Source organism: Phocoena phocoena, chromosome 15, assembly GCF_963924675.1.
Source record: "Phocoena phocoena chromosome 15, mPhoPho1.1, whole genome shotgun sequence".
NCBI lineage: Eukaryota > Metazoa > Chordata > Mammalia > Artiodactyla > Phocoenidae > Phocoena > Phocoena phocoena.
Window position 1 is genome coordinate 52,086,265 of NC_089233.1, and position 19,125 is coordinate 52,105,389.

A 19,125-nucleotide genomic window follows, 5' to 3' on the forward strand; every position below is an offset into this window, starting at 1 on the left:
AAAGCACATAAAATTACAAGTGGAAGAAACATCATGCCACAAAATTGCATAGAATTATTACAAAAATGTGAATTATGCATTTTAAATAATTTGAGCTAGAAGAACCAAAATATGTACATTTTAAGAGCTTCAAATACTTTGTTCTATCTTTTTTTCTTCTGAAAAGGCAAAAGTCACAATGTCCGATCCATCACAAACAATATTTATACAGGGCACAGGCACAACATTAAATCCAAAGTAACGCAAGCAATGGCCCTTTCTTTCGAAATTATTTAATGACAGCTTATCTATCATAGGAGTATTAATTAATGTATGGTGATGTTGAAATGGTGAAATGAACTGTTAAAAACCAAAAACACATGGCATGTCATTAGAACTTTGAAAATTCTCAGTACATGGCCCAACCCATGCTATTCTCAGTAGTGTAAGGGTATCATAGGGGCATAGTCTAATTTAATACACAGCTCTACTCTCTATTATAGGAAAAACCACAGTACAGAATTTCACACATTCAACAAAGAACAAGGCAAATACAGAAAGGCACAAAACTGCACATCATATAGACCCTTTTTCTTTATCTTAGTCTATTTCAAGTAATATTAATATTATTAAATGATAGTATCACTGTAGTAACTTCAATGATGCAAGATGGACAGTGTTACGCGCTACCCCCACAACTGCAAAAAGTGTCATTGTACAGATATAAAAATGTGATTACAGGAAATGGCCAAATACAAACATATTGCAAAATGACTAGAGTCACTAAGGTAATGAAATCCAACTACCAAAACAGTTTTGTGTAAGTCAAGGTTATTCAACTTCAGTCTATCTCTGGACTAAAATGTGATACAATGTTCTGTAATAATCACCATTGCATTTGGTTATTAATGCTATTATTAGTTCATTCTTCTGCAATTTTAGCCAGTCTGTAATTTTGTTTATAAAAATGCAGCATTCTATTTTGACCATTCTTGCTTCCTTATGATTAATGCCTTTCTTTCAAGGTGCAAAAGTAGAATGATTTACAAAAGAGTTCTCATTCAACGGAAGTTAAGTTTTATTAAGTGTCTAATTAACACCCTAAATCCTTTAGATCAAAATATAGTCATCTCCAAAGGGGATGGGATTTTTTTTCCCCTTGTGTCTCCCTAGATGTGTTTTTTAATCAAACACTACTTCCTAATGTTTGAACTAAGCCCTCATTTTGATTAAAACTTAATTGTGATCCCCAGTTATTGCTTAAAGTTAAATAGAATAATTTCCATAAAAATATTAAATTCTTAAAACACAATTTTCAGGACACAACTAGTTTTTGTGTTTTAAAATGTTTTACTAAGCTACAATCAGACAGGTTTAAAGTAAAATAAAACTGCACATCTTGCTTCAGGGCTTTAACTTCAATGTTCTTTGTGTTACTCTCTAAGTTATATTTTCCTCTATATAATTATTCTCTCTTACTTAAGACCTTTCAATAATGTTTTAAATCAGTTTCACCATAATATAATTTGTTTCTCCTATGCCACTTAACATAGGAACTTAACAAAAAGACAGTTAAGTGAATTAAATGTACATAGGAAATATATAATGAAAGATTATTTTAATGTGAGAAATAAATTGAAATCTGTCAGATTTAAAAATTATGGAAGATACTAATACATTTCCATATTGCTGTCCTATACATTTTTGTATATTCTGACCATTAAAACAAGCTTAAAATACTTAAAATCCAGTTTTTGATCTTACAAAATATACATCAAAGTCATCTTCTAAGTTCTCAATCTACCTCAACTTGCATCAAAGCCTCCATCAATTGTTTCTTAGAATTTTAATGTAATTTAATATCCACATAATATAGATATTTGACCATTTTCTTCTCTGTCATTGAATTGGTTTTACGTCTTGTGGAAGAGATCTGGATTATTGCCAATTAAGAAACTCATATTCACACACATATGAATGTGTGTGTGTGTATGTGGTGTATATGTATGTACTTATATGGCTGAGTGCATACATATATACATGTAGATAACATATACCATTTATATGTGGGTCTGTGTAGTCTCTAGATAAATATTTAATCTTTATCTCTATATTAAAAATAAATGAACCATAAAGAAAGTCAGACAGCAAAATAACTGCTGGAACCTATTCACTCTGATTGAATCTCTGCTCATCATACATCGGCTCAACTATTTTTATTCAATTAAAAAGATCTTTGTAGTTGTTTAAGGATTTTAGGCCAATAACCAATGAGTACCCAGACTTTGAGTGCAAATAGTCGACTCAGATAGCACACTGCCTGGAAGTGTGTGGCCAACTTGCTCACACAGCCAAATGTACAAGTCATGTTGCCAAGTCTGGGGATGGCTTTACTGGACAAGGACACAATCAAGGCAGAAAACCAGCTTATTTGAGCCACTATGGTATCAAATAAAGCCATGTCAGCAACAAATACACTGATGACTCTATGATAAATAAATTGCAAGCCGCCAGTGCTTGCAAAGCAAAGGATGAAACAATTTAATATGCATGTTAACTCGAAGATATGGTAGTTGAGGGGCAGTTAGGAAAAAAAGTGCTCAAAGTTGGCTGTTCAATAGTGTTAAATAGTGCTATGCATTTCTCAACTATTTCTATTACTTTGACATACTTTACATCAGAGCTTCAACTAAAAACATGAGCTTGCTTTTCTTCAAAGAAGACGCTGTCCTTCATTAAATGTTCCATGGAGCCTGGAAGTTGCCTGCTTTGAATTTACTACTGGAAAGAAAACCAAAATCCCACCACATACATGCACTCTTCACTAGCAGACCTGCAGTAGTTTCCACATAACACATGGAGCCTGGGTATGGGGAAGCTGAATGGATCCTTCTGGAACTCTCCCTCCAGTGTGGATTTTAATCTAAGGGATGCTTCTCAGGAAGATGCTCCTGGGCAGTGATCTTTGTAAGAGAGAGTCCGATGGAGCTGGAGTGGCCATGCGTGTTCTGAAGGCCAGGAAGAAACAATCACAGGGGAGTATCAAATTCTTTTCCTGGGTTTTCTCCTTCCAGCTTCTCACTGGAAGGAGGCTTGTGGTTCAGTTTTCCAGGGTCTGAGGTCAGCAGTGGAGGGGCAGAGCTGTGATTGCTGTCCTCACTGATCTTCCCTTTCATGGCTTCCTGCACGAATTCCAAAATCTCCAGGGGCAGCCTTTTGAACTTGTCTTGGTACTCCTGCTCTAGCTCCACCTGCAGCTGGGAGACAGCAAGAAAGAGGATGATTTTATGTCATTTAGGTTTCTATAACCACCCATGTAGAAACTCCTTGAAAGAGATGTACAAAGAGGGGAGGGACCAATTAATTTTAATATCATGATGTGAAACTGAGGCTCGTTGGACATGTCATTTGTTCACAGCTAAAAGTCACCAATAGCTGAGGGTATCAAGGTCAGCCATGAATCAGGCTGGGAGAGCCACAAAGTCAATTGGAGTGGACAGACGGTCAAGGCGTGGGCTTTATGAAGTGCAGCCTCATCCAGAGGCTGTTTCTAACCAGGAGCTAAATGCATTTTACAAACTGAGCATACTCATATAGCCAACCTGAACTTCTATCTTCACTTCTTTTATCACCTGTTTATTCTGATTCCTTTTTTTCTTTCTAATTTTTATTTGCTTCATAAACCGTTTTACCTACCTTTTAAAACTGCCTTCAAATTTATCTGTTTAATGCTCTGGAGAATTTTCAGACTTTTAAAAGTCACAGAACCCTTTCTTCAAATGCAGGCTTATGCTGGCCTGAGCCATAAAACAAGTAAAAGCTGGGCATCTGGTAGAAGTGGGGTGAGGGGTGGTGGGTGCTGCCTGCTAGGACGCTCTGCTGCTCAGAGCCCAGATGAAACCCAGGATTTTGAATAAAATTCTCTCTGCTTATTGAATGATAAGCAGGGAGCTTAATCTTAGATACGGCGTGAGAGACTAAATGCTTTTCCTAAACGCCCAAGATCTTGCATTTCTCAGCAGCTCCCGGGTGATGCCAATGTGGCTGTGGCTGGTCTACTTTGGACACACTGACGATCTTCCTGTCCTGGTTCTACTCTGAGCTCCCAATTCTACTTTTGGTCTCAATCCTGGCTGTATGTCCTCTATCTGCAGCATCAGTGCAGTCTGACCCCTGACCACCTGGGATGAAGATAGTCCTCAGGTCATCTGCCCTGCGGTGTCCTGACCCCCCTTTCTTCAGTGCCAGCAGCTTGAGAACATCCCCTTTAGTTCAATTCCTTTTTGTTCTCGCTTCTATGCCAGAGAAGTTTTGCCAAAATTAGTACAGATCAGTAATCCCTTATTATTATGTATTAAGTATTATGTATTAACTTTGCCAAACTTAATAGAGATCAGTAATCCCTTATCTGCAATTCTAAAATCCCCAAAATTCTGAAATTGAGAAGTTTTTTATAAATTTGTAACAAAATCATTGACTTCGATATAATGCTATTTATAATCCTTATTTAATCCCATTTCTTGTGAATGTCCATACACGGTACTGTAGACATATTAATTTGTTTGATTATGAGGGTGACCCGGCCCCCCTTGGGATATAATGCTTATGGTATATGCACCATATTCCTTTTCTAAAATCAGAAAAATTACGAATTCTGAAAAACAAGAGGCCCCAAGAGTCTCGAATAATGGGTTGTGGATCTTTTTGAATGAGCATTTTTTTTTCCACACCAAAAAGTGCCTGATAAAAATGGCTGACCTGAGTATTGAAAGTCCCCTATTCCCCCCAAATATCAAATATTGGGTATTTATGAATATGTTGTCCTGGCATGTGAATTCCAATAAACCAAGAAGGAAACACTCTATGAGAGGGATACCCACAGGGCCTGAGATTCACATTGCCATGATGTGGTAAAGGCACCTTCACACACAGCTCCACCCTCAGCACTGGGGACAACCCTCCAGAGCATCAGATATAAGAAGGCAATGGCCAGTTTCTCCCCAGGTGGGGCTTTTACACTGACACACTCTGGCATAAGTGGAATCTCACCCTGGTGTCTGACAGCTTCCATTTACCACCATTCAGACCTCGTCATGAATTTGTCTCAATTTTAGTTCAGCAACACATGCAGTTAAAGTTTCGTTTCCAAAAAATGTAGGGAAAGGGAGAAAAGCATGGGGCCCTATGTTTAAGAAACAGCGGATTTCATTTAGGTTAGACTGGGGGACCTTCAGTATAGATATATTGCACCTGACTTAGACACCGATTTCTCTTAGGTCATTGGTGGACAAGACCCTATGGTGCTTGATAGGCTATTTCCTTTTTTAACTTATGAAAAAAAAAAAGAAAATATAAAATGTGAGAAAATGCCAAATAAACACTTAAACTTATATTTTCTGGTAATTTTTAATAATCTAATTTTAATAATTATGATTCTGCACCCAGTTCAGATATGGGGGTATTTTTCCCTACACCGCCAAGCAATTCTCTGTGACACCAGCTGGGTGTCCTACAATTGAATTCGATTCTGACACTATATATACCTGGAGATAGCATCAGATCCCCCAGGTTAAGGGCTCAGTCCTACAAGACTGCCCTACACCCCTCCCCCAACTTTAGAGGCCAATTGCAAGTCCAGGTTGTCACCTGTGCTTCTGCCTGACTGGCTATAGTTTGGAGGCTCCCACGATCCCCTCACTTAGATTAGATTGGTAGAGTCGCTCACAGAACTCAGAGAAACATTTTCTTACTAGATCATTGGCTTCTTATAATTAATTAATTAATTAATTAATTATTTTTTTGGGCTGTGTTGGGTCTTTGTTTCTGTGCGAGGGCTTTCTCTAGTTGCAGCAAGCAGGGGCCACTCTTCATCGCGGTGCGCAGGCCTCTTATTGTCGCGGCCTCTCTTGTTGCAGAGCATAGGCTCCAGACGCGCAGGCTCAGTAGTTGTGCCTCACATGCCCAGTTGCTCCGCGGCATGTGGGATCTTCCCAGACCAGGGCTTGAACCCATGTACCCTGCATTGGCAGGCAGATTCTCAACCACTGCGCCTCATTGGTTTATTATAAAAGGACACAACTCAGGAACAGCCAGATGTACAGGACAAGGTATGGGGAAAGGGCACAGAGCTTCTATGCCCTCTCCAGGTGGACCCCTTTCCCCAATCTCCATGTGTTCACCAATGTGGAAGATCTCTGAACCCTGTCCTTTTGGGGTTTTGTGTAGGCTTTCTATGTAGTCATGACTGATGTAACTCGTTGGCCACTGGCCAGTGAACTCAATTTGCAGCCCCTGCCCTCTCCAAGGAGGAGGTCAGGAGGATGGACATTAAAGTTTCAACCCTCCAATCATTAGCTTAGTTCCCCTGACAACCAGCCCAATCCTTAGGTGCTTCCCCCAAGTCTCCTCATTAACATAACAAAAGACACTTTTATTGCTCTTAACACTTAGGAAATTCAAGGGTTTCAGGAGCTCTGTGCCAGGAACTGTGATGAAGACCAAATGTATATTCCTTATTATAAATCACAATAATAATAATAATCTAATTTTATATTTTTTTAATTTAAAAATTGACCCAGTTGTGGCTAAATTATAACTTTGGTAGATTCTTCCTTTTATCATGGATTAGTAGTAGATTTTATTATACTCTAAACTATTTTAATAAATTAATATGATTAATTTATAAACTAAATTAAATGTATATTAAATGCCATATATTTCACTCTTTAAAAAAAAGTCTTTATTAATGAATGAATTACAAATGTGCATTTACTTGAATTTCAACTTAGAGCTTTTCTCTTTATTTTTTTCTTCTTATAAATGGAATACCTGTTTATTACAAGAAAATATGAAAAGTATGCAGGGCAAGATCTGGCTCTGTTTCTAAAAAGCTCCATCTATTAGGAGTCTAGAGCCCAACTAAGATCAGCTATGCTCAGCCCAGATCAGCTGAACTCTGAAAGTCGTGAACTAAATAAATATTTATTATTGTCAGAGAAGTTTTGTGTTTTATGCAGTATTATTGTAGCATTTCCCCTATGACTCCCATAATTTCTCTCAAAAATGTTCATGAAATTCTGTGGTGTGGGCCTCACCAAAATCTGAGGATGCTCAAGTCCCTTATATGATATGGTGCATATAACATATGAGCATCTTCCCATTAAATCACCTCTAGATTACTTATAATACTTAATACAATGTCAGTGCTATGTAAATAGTTGTAAATTCAATGTAAATGCTAGGTAAATAGTTGCTGGCATGTAGTAAATTCAAGTGTTGCTTTCTGTAACTTTCTGAAATTGTTTTCAAAGATTTTCAATCTGAGGTTGGTTGAATCCATAGATATGGAACCCATGGATACAGAGGGCTGGCTGTATACTAAAACATAAGACAATAATTATGCTACTGGCTAAGCCACTTCATCCCAGCTAATGTGTGCGTTCTAGACCTTGAAAATTTTGTGTTAGAGCTGGAGTACTCTCTCCTTATAGATGCCTGCTATTAAGGCCTATTGAAATCAAGTGTCCCTAAAACAGAGTTCCCCTGCCAAGTTTATGACTAACCTCTCTATCCAAAACTTTATTCCCTTTCTTATCCCACCCTGGTTCCCCTTAGGATTGAGGAATATCAAAGAAAAGGGGAGATTGAAACTGAGCAGAACCCTGTGGGACCCTCCTGGGTACAAAAGCTCCTCCATGTCCCCTGTTTCTTGTTTGAAGAAAAGGTCTTTTAGTCTCCTAGGCCTTCCCTGAGTTTCAAAGAGCAGGCACAAGCAGTTACTAATTAGGGAAGTGAAGGAACGCAGAAACAAAGGAAAAGCAGTTAAGCAAGAAAAGTAATGACAGCTCAAACAATAGTCAGTGATAAAACAGAGCCCTAGTTTCTCTCAAGAGATATACATAACAGTCTGACACATATCTCTGAGTTTTTCTACAGAAAGTAAGATCCCCCCACCCAGGTAGAGGATGGTGACTACATGCTGACCACAAGCACATAGGCCCCAAACTGGCTGGAACCAGAAGGCTGATGATTAAGATTCTGAGACACCACCCTGTTACCTCAGCACCAACCAATCAGAAGAAAGTCATGCACCCTGCAGCCCTCACCTCAAATGTTGCCTTCAAAAACCCTTCCCTGAAAGCCATTGGGAACTTCAGGTCTTTTGAGCATGAGCTGCTCATTCTCCTTGCTTGGCACCCTGCAAATAAATGCTGTACTTTCCTTCACTACAACCCAGTGTCAATAGATTGGGTTTGCTGTGCAGCGAATGAGTGGGTCCAAGTTGGGTTTAGTAACACTAGGAATTTTCTATTTTTAGTTTGGTGCTTTCTGTAGGAAGACTCAGCAGAGGACTATCATAGCTGGGAATAAAAATGAATGTGAAAGAGAAAAACAATTTTGATTCTACCAAAATGATTAATCATGGTCCAGAGACACCTTGTCAAACTGAAAGTTGCTATTGTACTTAAACTACCAAAATATGGTTGAAATCTTTGAAGACCTGTGCTCTGGGCTAAGGAAGCTAAGAGACTTGAGTGAATACACATTCTGCACATTATTAACCATTATTTTTTAAATAAGGAAACTGAAGCCTACCACCCAGGTGGTTTAGTGCAGAAGCAAGATCTGAACACCAAACTCTTGCCTCCTAATCCAGGCTCCAACCCAACCATTCCAGGCCAATCCCTTTCCTCTGTAAAAACAGGGTTTGTGAAGATCTTAATAACCTGATATTCTGTGTGTTGATAGAAGAATAACAAATAACTTCAGTGTATTTTCCTTATGTGACTAGGGTATTACAGTTGCTGTCACAAATAACTGGGAAGTGTCTGTTAATGAAAAGTGATGCTGAGGAGGGGTTCCATGGCATAGGGTCTTACTGACATGCCCTCTTAATGATAGACTACAGGCATACTTCGGAGATACTGTAGTTTCAGTTCCAGACCACCGCAATAAAGCGAATATTGCAATAACAAAAGTTACATGAATTTTTTGTTTCCCAGTGCATATAAAAGTTACGTTTATACAATACTATAGTCTACTAAATGTGCAATAGCATTATGTCTAAAAAACCAATGTATATACCTTAATTAAAAATATTTTATTGCTAAAAATACTAGCAATCATCTGAGCCTTCAGTGAGTTGTAAATCTCTTTGCTGGTGGAGGGTTTGAAATATTATGAGAATTACCAAAATGTGACATAGAAACAAGAAGTGAGCAAATGCTGTTGGAAAAATGGTACTGATAGACTTGCTTGACATGGGGCTGCCACAAACTCTCAATTTGTTAAAAAAAAAAAAAAAAGCGATATCTGCAAAGTGCAATAAAGTGAAGTGTGATAAAACAAGGTACGCCTATTCAGGCTCTTGGAAAACAAAAGGGGCTCTAAGCCAGCTGCAGTTAACCTGGTCTATTTCTAAGCCTTCACTGGACTTTTCTGTTTGTGTCTGTCATGCTTGGAAGACACTGGCTGTTCACTCCCCCTATGTAATTCTTCAGTTTAGGACCTGTTTATTTGGTCAGCTGGCTGTTTTCCTGTTTGCCATTAAGTGCAGTCTAATTTAATCAGACTATTTCTGTAAAGAGTTGGATACTCCAAGAAAGGATAAGCAAATGGAAAATTGGAATTTAAAAAGTCCAGTTTAAAGGAAAAAGAAAGATCTCTTGGGATAGAACCAATCTAGTAAATATTGGTAGTAAATTGCAATGAAATATAGAACCACAAAAATAATGATGGTAATACAATGAAAGTAGTAATTGCAATTTACTGTGTGTTTACTGTATGGCATGCACTGTTCTTAAGACTTTTCATGCATGAATCAATTTAATACAGGAATATTAATTTCAAAATCTCTAAATTCAAATATCCATGGGGACCAAGAAACAACATAAATCTGTGAATTAGGTTTGGTATAAGGCAATAGAGGAGTACCAACACCTGTGGCTAACTAGAATTGTATTTCATGTTTAAAACACTCAAATTCAAAAATGTTAACAGGTACCAAGAGTCAAATAAAAAGCTCAGTTTAGTCTTCAGTTTGTGGCTCCTGATTTAGCTGCTCCATCAGAAGCAAGGGCATGACAGCAAAGCGTGATTTATGTCCACTGGACGGAGGCTAAGAAGGCATTACCAGAAGAATCCCATTCTCTCAACCACAGAAACCCTAAAAGAATCAATAAAAAGCCTCAAGTCAGTGGAAATAAAAGCCATGCAAGGGCTAATTATTTGTAGATGAAGTGTGTATTTTTTTGCCATCAAGTGGAATACCACCAGCAGGGAAGAATTGAACTTACATTATGATTTCAGTTCCTAGGCTGAGTCACATTAGAAACAAATGTTTATAGTGCAGGTGGTGCTGCAATCATCTCAGAGAAGTGGGAGTCCCAGGGAAACATCCTCTTAGGAAAGTCTTGGGCTGGGAGCCCTTCAGACCTGCCAGAGTGGCCTCCCAAGACTTATTCTCAAGGAGGTCCTGCCCTGATTGGGCCTCCCTTCAGATCAGTGTCCTCACCTGCACGCACCTGTCTTAACTCCTTTTAATTCTTAATTATCCACACTTGAGCCCCAGCCAGAACTGCTCTCCCTCTTGATTTAAAGCCTGTGCATTTAAAAAGCAAGAGACAGGCTGTGTTGTGTCCTAGAATGAACTCAGCCACATCCCTAGAGAATGCTCTTCTCCCAATCACCTAAAATTAGTTTGGGTTTTTCTTTTTCTTTTTGTAAATGTGTATTTCAAGAGTGGTTAGCCATACTCGGGTTTTATCAGGACAATTGATTTTGATGTTTAGGGAGCGAGTATTTTCTAATTAGATGGTCACTCCTTCTAAACATGATGTTTATGTCTTCTGCTTAAATTACTGTGGTTTTAGGTTGACCGTTTACAACTCAATCTGAGGGGAAATTAGACATTTGATCTCTTGGCCTTGGAGGGGTTTGGAGCAGTCTGGTTTTCACTCCTGAATTCTCCATCTCAGGTCAAGTTGGCAACTATAATGAATTTTCTCAGAGCCAGAAAACTGAAATGGGGCCAGGTAGAAAGGTAAATGAGAGACTGGGGCCAGGCGAGAACTGTGGGATTGCAGAGGGTGGTCCTCGGGTTCTTGGTTACAAAGAGGAGCCGCCCAAAATTGCCAACTAGATTGCTGCCACATACCTGCCCAAGGTTGCTGCATTTGAGTTTTCAAAGGAAGCTAGCAATATGGATTTTCATGTTAAATCTTCTGGTTTGTCAGTTTTAGCACCTAAATTAGAAATTAAAAAACAAAAAAAGCTACCTTGCAGGTCAATTTGCAACTTCCAGAGTATCTGGGTAATATATTCTATAGGTATGTCTTTGGACGTGATAGGCAGCTACCCAGAAGTCTGCTGAGTCCTCCCAGCTCAGGGATTGGCTGCCATCCTCTTTGCTGCATGAATGGAGACATAACCACATCGCGCTGGTGTTCTGAATTTGTGGCAAGGCGCTCCTTGCTGGGAAGAAAAAGACACTTATACCTGGAATAAGCTTTTGACCCTATTCTAGGCAGCTCCTCTGGAAGGGACTTGCTAAATAATTTGAGATGTCTATTTTCCTATTTCCTCCTTTATCAAAATTTGGTGATGTGACTGCTAAACCCACAGGGTTTGGAATGGGGAATCTGATTAACCCAATTCCAAGGTGTTTTATAGAAATGCTCTTTTTTAAGTCTTCAAGGCCAAATCCTTTCTCTGATGGATCTCTTTTTTTCATGAGGTCTTCAGAGGTGATTTGGAACATAGAGTGGTTACTCTGCTGACTTATCTTTGGGGTCTTACATGAGTGGCAGTCAATTCAGAGTAATTCTAGGTATAGCAGATTTGAATTCCATTATCTTGGTCTACATGGTAAAATATGACAAGTTATCCCCCGAATTTACATTCACCCTTTCATAGTGTCTGCTATGCCTGGATGGCAGCTGCCTAGACAAGAACGATGTTTACAAGCCCCCTCACTATCTTTGCACCTAGGGGGGCACTTGACCAGTTCTTGCCAATGAAATGTCAGGGCCAGCTTGTTAAAAGGCGTATGGGGGCATCTTTACTGTCTCTTTCCCTTTTCCAGCTAAGTCCTAGAGGATGATGGAGCCACATTATGAAAAGAATATGGTTCTCTAAATTACCATGTGGAAGCATGTTGTCTACCAACCAGAAACACCCACAATGGGCTGTTATATGAAAGAAGAAATAGAATTATATTGTATTTTGGTGCTGTTTGTTACAGCAGCCAGTGTTATGCTAACCAATACATTCTCACATATATAATTTGTGTTGCATGATTTATGTTAAGGTTGAGGGAGTATGTGTAGTTATGACAAGTGTTTCTCCAATTTATGATTCATCTTTATTAGGCAATTTTATGCCATAAAGATGGTCTCTTAAGGTTGCTTGGGGGCATATTTGGCTTATTTATTCTGGATTTAAAGTAAAGTTAGAGAATAATCCTAACAATAAATCTTGAGTACTTTATAGCTATTTTATAGCTATAAGAAAGAGCTAGTGTTATGAATCCCAGGGGCATTATAATTTTCCATCAATCTTTATTTCTCTTCTACAAGAAAAGTGTTGGGTGAAAAAAATCTCCATTTTCTTCCATTGTTATCACTGGATTAAAATGTATTGGTTTGGCCAAAAAGCTCGTTCAGGTTTTCCATACATCTTACGGAAAAACCCAAAAGAGCTTCTTGGCCAACACAATATATAGTCTATGGCTATCATGAAGCTATTCTTATAAGGACAGAAATGGGAGACTTCAATTAAGTAATATTGCAAATCAATTTTAAGACATTATTCCTTTTCCTTCTGCTTCGAGAACAAAGCTGAACTAGTCAGCTAAATCTTAATTTCTGCTTCCAACTTGCCATCATCTGACCATCTCCTGCTGTGGATAACCCCAAGGCTGCTTCTAAAAACCTGGGTGACTTCTTCAAATCACCCAATCTAAGGGATTGAAAGCCCTTCTAATGGGTCATAGGCAACCTTACTTACACAGGGATAAATGACTTTAGGAAAAGTTACTGGTGAAAGAAAAGTCTAGTAGGTTCTACCAAACCTGTTCTAGTTCTCAGGTGACTTCGTTGGCCAGAAAGCCATCCTAATCCCAAATTAGGGAACATGTCCCAATACTTGCAGTACTGGGCTGGATGGCAAATGCCATCGATTCATGGTTCATTCTCTACATTTACTCACTTTTTTGCCTTTACTCCCTCATAAATTCTTTGATTTATTCATTCATTTATCCAAAATTTACTGAGTGCCCTTCTGTGTACCTGGCACTGTGACTAATGCTAGACATAGAGACATGAACGAGACACAGCCCTGGTTTCAAGACCAGCGGGAGATGTGAAACATAAAATAATAATGTGATATGCTGAGATAAATACCATGATAAAGTGATAAGCAATATACAGCAGTAGCACAGAGGAGGAAGTGATCATCTCTCCTTGATATCCCAGAGTAGGAATTACCTAAGACCAGAAGTACTGGACATCATTAAATTCCTGTCCCCTTGCACACTTGTTCATGTGACTGCCACTTAAATTTATCAAAGGCTCACTCATATCATTTCCCTCTTACTCTCTGTGGCACATCCAATTACATTCCAAAATAACTGAAAAAGTAACAATATAAGAACTCCAAATTATCTTTTTAAGACATGACTATTTTGTCTAATTGTAGGCTAAGTAAAATAAAATACTGTAAAAGTTGGAAATACCCCAGAGATCAGTGACCAAACAATAATAAAAACATTATTAAATGCATAATTTTTCATAGTGTTAAAGGAAATCCCACTCAGAAAACCTATCAATCTAATCCTTACCTATGAATGACCATCTTTCTATACATGTCAGTCAAATAAATATTATAGAATTTTCAACTGTGGATAGAAGATTCCAACCTTGACTTCTTTGAGGTGGAAAAAACTTCCTCTGCTTAACACTTCCAGTTATTTGGAAAGTGTATTTCAAGGCTTCCTAAAATTTCCTTTCTCTAAAATGTATAGTATCCTTTTGGTAATAATGGTAAAACAAAAATGATTAGGCCTGGGGCAAGTGAAGTGGGTGAAGTTACATAGAGCATCAACATCACCTGGGATCTTATTAGAAATGCAAGTTATCAGGCCCAGTGATCTGTGTATTAGTAAACCCTCTGGCTGATTCTGATACATCCCAAAGTTTGAGAACTACTGATTTAGAACTTAAGGTAGCTTTGCAGGACAGTCTGATATACATGGATTCTTGGGAACCATTTGTGTATTTAGTGATTAAGTCTTGCCAAAAAAGTAGCGTCAGATTTGGAAAGTATTTTGTAAACCTAAACACATTTGACTATTGTCAACGTACATATATCAGATGGAAAGTACTGGATTCAATGACATTGAAGTCTGGATTATTGAGGCTGTAGCATTATAATCTTGGGTGGCGGGGAGGCTTCTCATTCAATTCAGAAGTAACTATAGCAGTGATAGTCATCGTCGAGCCTACAGCCCTTTGGACTAACGATTACAATTACTATTTCCAACTGCCTGCTTTCTCTAGTAGAGAGCACAGATGCCTGGAAGTGCAGCCCAGTAGTTGGCATAAGCATATACTCTAGCTCCCTTACCCTTTAGATGGAATAACTCTAAGGTGCATCTTCTACATAGTCTCCCAATAAGGTTGAGCACCAGTTGCCCATGGTTGTAACTTGCTTGATAACAAACACACTTTTTACTGCTGCCTTCCCTTTCCTGCCTCCTTTCACTACCCTCTACTAGTTTCCTGGGATCACTTCTCAGAATCACTGTGTGTACTTAAATCCTCGTCTGAGGGTTTGCCTCCAGGGGCATGCAAACTAAGACATTCACTTAGTTTTTGAATTTATTAGCTGACATACATTAGGTGTAAAAATTACAGGGATTTACTTATAGTTTTGGGATTGATGTGCCCTAACGTATAATGCAGGTTGATATTATTTGACTTGCTTATAAATTACTTGAGCTGAAGATCTACCATAAATTGTCCAATGCCTAGATTTAAGTTGAAAAACAGTCATTCCTTTCTGAATCTACACAGATCTATTTGGCCTTGAAGCACATTAAATTCTAGCAGCAATCCAAGTAAATGTGAACTTGGATATCTTTTGGTCTCTGCTATATAGACTGTAACCTCAGTGGTCATATATAATGTAGCACGAATCTAAAACTGCTGTGAAATTATTTCTGTGGAGAAGAGGCATTGATGTACAGGAGAAAAGATAGGCTGTGTCTGAAATGTGCCCAGCAGAGTGATGATGTGTGTTTATTTCCTTCTTCATTCAGCAGCATATGGAACAGAGGGATAAACTCAAATGCCAATTGGTTTTGGTGGTTTTGTTACATAACATTTCAAGTGAGAGAAAGGCTGTCAAGAAAAATTATGCTGAGCATTGAGATGAATAAATAATGTATGATGTACTGAGCATATTCAGAAACAGTTTATCCCATCAAAAGAAGATCAAATGTATTTTGCAAAAGGAAATATGTTACTGCACTGAATTTAGTAGCAGAAATATAATGCCTTTAAGAAAATGGCCTTTGCATTAAATAATTGAGTAACAATTCCAGAGGTATCATGTATGTTTAAAGGAAAAGCTTTCTGCTTTAAAATAAATATCTGTTAAAATGTTTATTTTCAATGTTTTTCTAATAAATCAAGTTGATACTTTTTTCTCTTTAGCTTGCCTTCTAACTAAATGCTTTGTCTCAAAGAAAATGACCCACCTCACCAAGTAATAAATTATCCTTTGTTTATATTTCAAACAAACATAGTAAGTGCATAATTCTTTACTAAGAGTTCCTGTGCCTTGATCACATATCATTAATACAAACTAAACTTCTTTGCTTTATGCAAGTATGTTAGCAGTTCAGACTTGGGAGCCAAATGCAATCAATATTTTCAAGGAGAAATGCCACTAATCAAGACATGGAACCTGATTTAAAATATGGTCTTTTGGATTAAAATATAATCAGAAATAGAATCGATGATTTGGCTTTCTTTCACCTTTACTCAGCCATAAATTTCTATTCACTCTTTTTTTAAAATGTATTTTATATTGGAGTATAGTTGATTAACAATGTTGTGTTCGTTTCAGGTATACAGCAAAGTGATTCAGTTATACATATATCTATTCTTTTTCAAATTCTCTTCCCATTTAGGTTATTACAGAATATTAAGCAGAGTTCCCTGTGCTATACAGTAGGTCCTTGCCTGGCTATCTATTTTAAATATAGCTGTGTGTACATGTCAATCCCAAACTCCCGATCTATCCCTCCCCCCACTCACTTTCTTATCCTACTCCCCTAAAATATCTATTTTTATATCTAATATTTACTTAATAAATCTGTAACCAACTTCTTTGGAAAACATGTAACAGAATAAAATTGCAAATGCCTCTGTCATGGCCACCATGATGGTATGGACTCTTCTGAGAAAGTTGTGTCTGCTATGAGGTCAAAATGATGAGTTGAAAGCCAAGCAACTGGTTGGAGTTATTTAGTGTCTCATTGAACTTGAAAACTAATGAATGGTTATTCTATTAGTATAGGAATTCTTCCTGTGAGTTCTCTTAAGACATCAGGAAAATTATGTTCAAGAAACAAATGGAAGCACACTGATAATATACTAATTTCTCGAAGATAACAGCCTTAATCTCTTGATTTAAGAGATTAAATCTTCCTGCTTTACCCACTTAAGTCCCTGTGGAGGTGTATGAACTGCTACAGTTAATCACTGAATTGACTAATGAATATTTATTGAGCACTTACTAATGTAAATGGCTGGCTCTGTGGTAGCTGGCTTGAGGAATCCTGAATGGTGTTTAACAGTTGTCTCTTAAGCGTTAAAAACTTAAAATATAATTGGTGAGCCAAGGTAAAGTTACACAATAACCTGAGCTAGTCATACAACATGAATTGTCAAATCAGTATGTATTATTGATTTAGAAACTGTAAATCACTGTGGGCAGACTTGCATCTGAGTTAATCCATGAAATCAAAGCCTCCAATTACCAAACATGAAAATGAACTAATCACCAGTGTCTTAAGCACAAAAGTTTTCTTCCACTAGGCTTTTAGTAATTTATCTGTCATAGTTGTCAAATAACAATGACTATTACTATGAATATTTTTAAGCATTTATTATATGCTGGGCACTAGGTTAAGTAACTGGCATGAATTATATGCATGGATTACCTCTTTGAATTCTTACATTATTCTATGAGGTAAATACTACTATCATTTAGTGGCTATGTCACACAGCTGGTAAATAATGAAGTCAGAATTCAAACTTAGTTATTCTTACACCACAGTTTCTACTTACAATAACCTCCTCTTCTATCAAGCATTAGCAAGAAGCCATATATTTGTATTCCCTCAATGATTCACTAAAGCAGAAAGTTGGTAGACACTCTTATATAGAATAGTGGAAGAACAAAGGCAAAATTGATATACATTGTCATGGTAGGTAGAATGGAGAAGAGGATATTATGTTCTTTTTTTCTTCCCTCTCCTATTCCCACTGTGTTATCCAGGTCTTACCACATCCAAGTAGACATTTATTCAGTTGAATAGTCTATACCTTTGAAAATACATGACATGGTCCAATAGACTTAAGAGTCTACACTGAAAAAAAAAGACTTGAACAAGAAATATCTGACTGAGCTTCCCTGGTGGCGCAGTGGTTGAGAATCTGCCTGCCAGTACAGGGGACACTGGTTCGAACCCTGGGAGCCCTGGGAAGATCTCACATGCCACGGAGCAACTGGGCCCGTGAGCCACAACTACTGAGCCTGCGCATCTGGAGCCTGTGCTCCGCAACAAGAGAGGCCGCGACAGTGAGAGGCCCGCACATCACGATGAAGAATGGCCCCCGCTTGCCGCAACTAGAGAAAGCCCTCGCACAGAGACGAAGACCCAACACATCCAAAAATAAAATTAATTAACTAATATATATATATATATATATGTATGTATGTGTATGTGTCGACTGAAAAAAATGCATTAAAAAAAAAGAAATATCTGACCAATGCCTCAGAATTAAGAAGGGATCCTGAAAACGTCCAGAGAGATTTAAAAAGAACCCAACAGGTTCTTGAATTAATAGAAGTGTGAGGTAAAAAATTCAAAAGGTTTTCCAAAGATAGCCAGAATGCCATCTCTAGAAGGAAAAGTTCTCCGACTCAGTTGTGTGGGATAAAATCACTTTATAAAGCACTGCTACTCAAAGTACTAGGATGAGCAGTATCACATCAGGCTTACCCCAGACCCAATGAATCGGAATTTGCATTCTTAACAAGATCTCTAGGTAATTCGTATGCACATTGAAATCTGAGAAACGGATTTAAAGATATTTGTTATTAATTTTTAAGTGTGCATATGAAGGGTTAAACTGAAAAAGTTTAGGCTGTGCTATTTTGAAATATTTTCTATTTTCAGCAGATGTTTTTTATAAGAAAGTTACAGATTTGGTGCTTCTTTGAGATGAATTCAAGGTATTGAGCCAAATAAGATTGAGCTCACTCTTTCTAAGTGAGCCTTAGAAGGCTCACTTAGAAGTGGATGAACCAATTAGTAATAGGAAGGGGTATCATAGCAGACACAGGGTGTGTTATGGAGTTATGGTAATCAAGAGATTGGTGCAGACACAAGAATAGACAGGTTAACCAATGGAATGGAATAGGTGGCTAAGAAACTGGCCCATGCATGTATGCAAATTTTATATATGAACATGGTGGCATGGCAGATCAGTGGGAAAAAGAGGAATTATTTGATAGATAAAGTTTTAAAATATGGTTATCTACATAAATAAATAGGAAATTAGATCCTTACCACAAACCATGCACAAAGATAAACTCCAGATAGATGAAAGATTTAAAAGCCAAATCCAAAACTCTGAAACTTCTAGAAGGCAATATAAATAAATATAATTCAGACCTTGGGGTAGTTAAGTATTGCTTAAACAGGCCTCAATAGCTAATGATAAACATTAGAACAAAAATTTTGACACTTAAAATTAAGAAATCTGTAAATCATATTATACCTTCAACAAAGTAAGAAACAGGTATGAACCTGGCAAAGATGTTCACAACACACACATCTGACAAAAATGTAGT

At 37.7% G+C, this 19,125-nt stretch overlaps 1 protein-coding gene across 1 annotated transcript in view; it reads right to left on the reverse strand.

The window, feature by feature from the left end:
• Positions 1-2,227: 2,227 nt before the first annotated feature.
• The window catches only part of PLCB1 (phospholipase C beta 1), a 686,080-nt gene continuing 669,182 nt past the window's right edge, over positions 2,228-19,125 (reverse strand). The window contains exon 32 of the mRNA XM_065892597.1: positions 2,228-3,236. Within this exon, the coding sequence (XP_065748669.1) occupies positions 3,009-3,236 (228 nt within the window). The 3' untranslated portion in view covers positions 2,228-3,008. The remainder of the gene's footprint in view (positions 3,237-19,125) is intronic.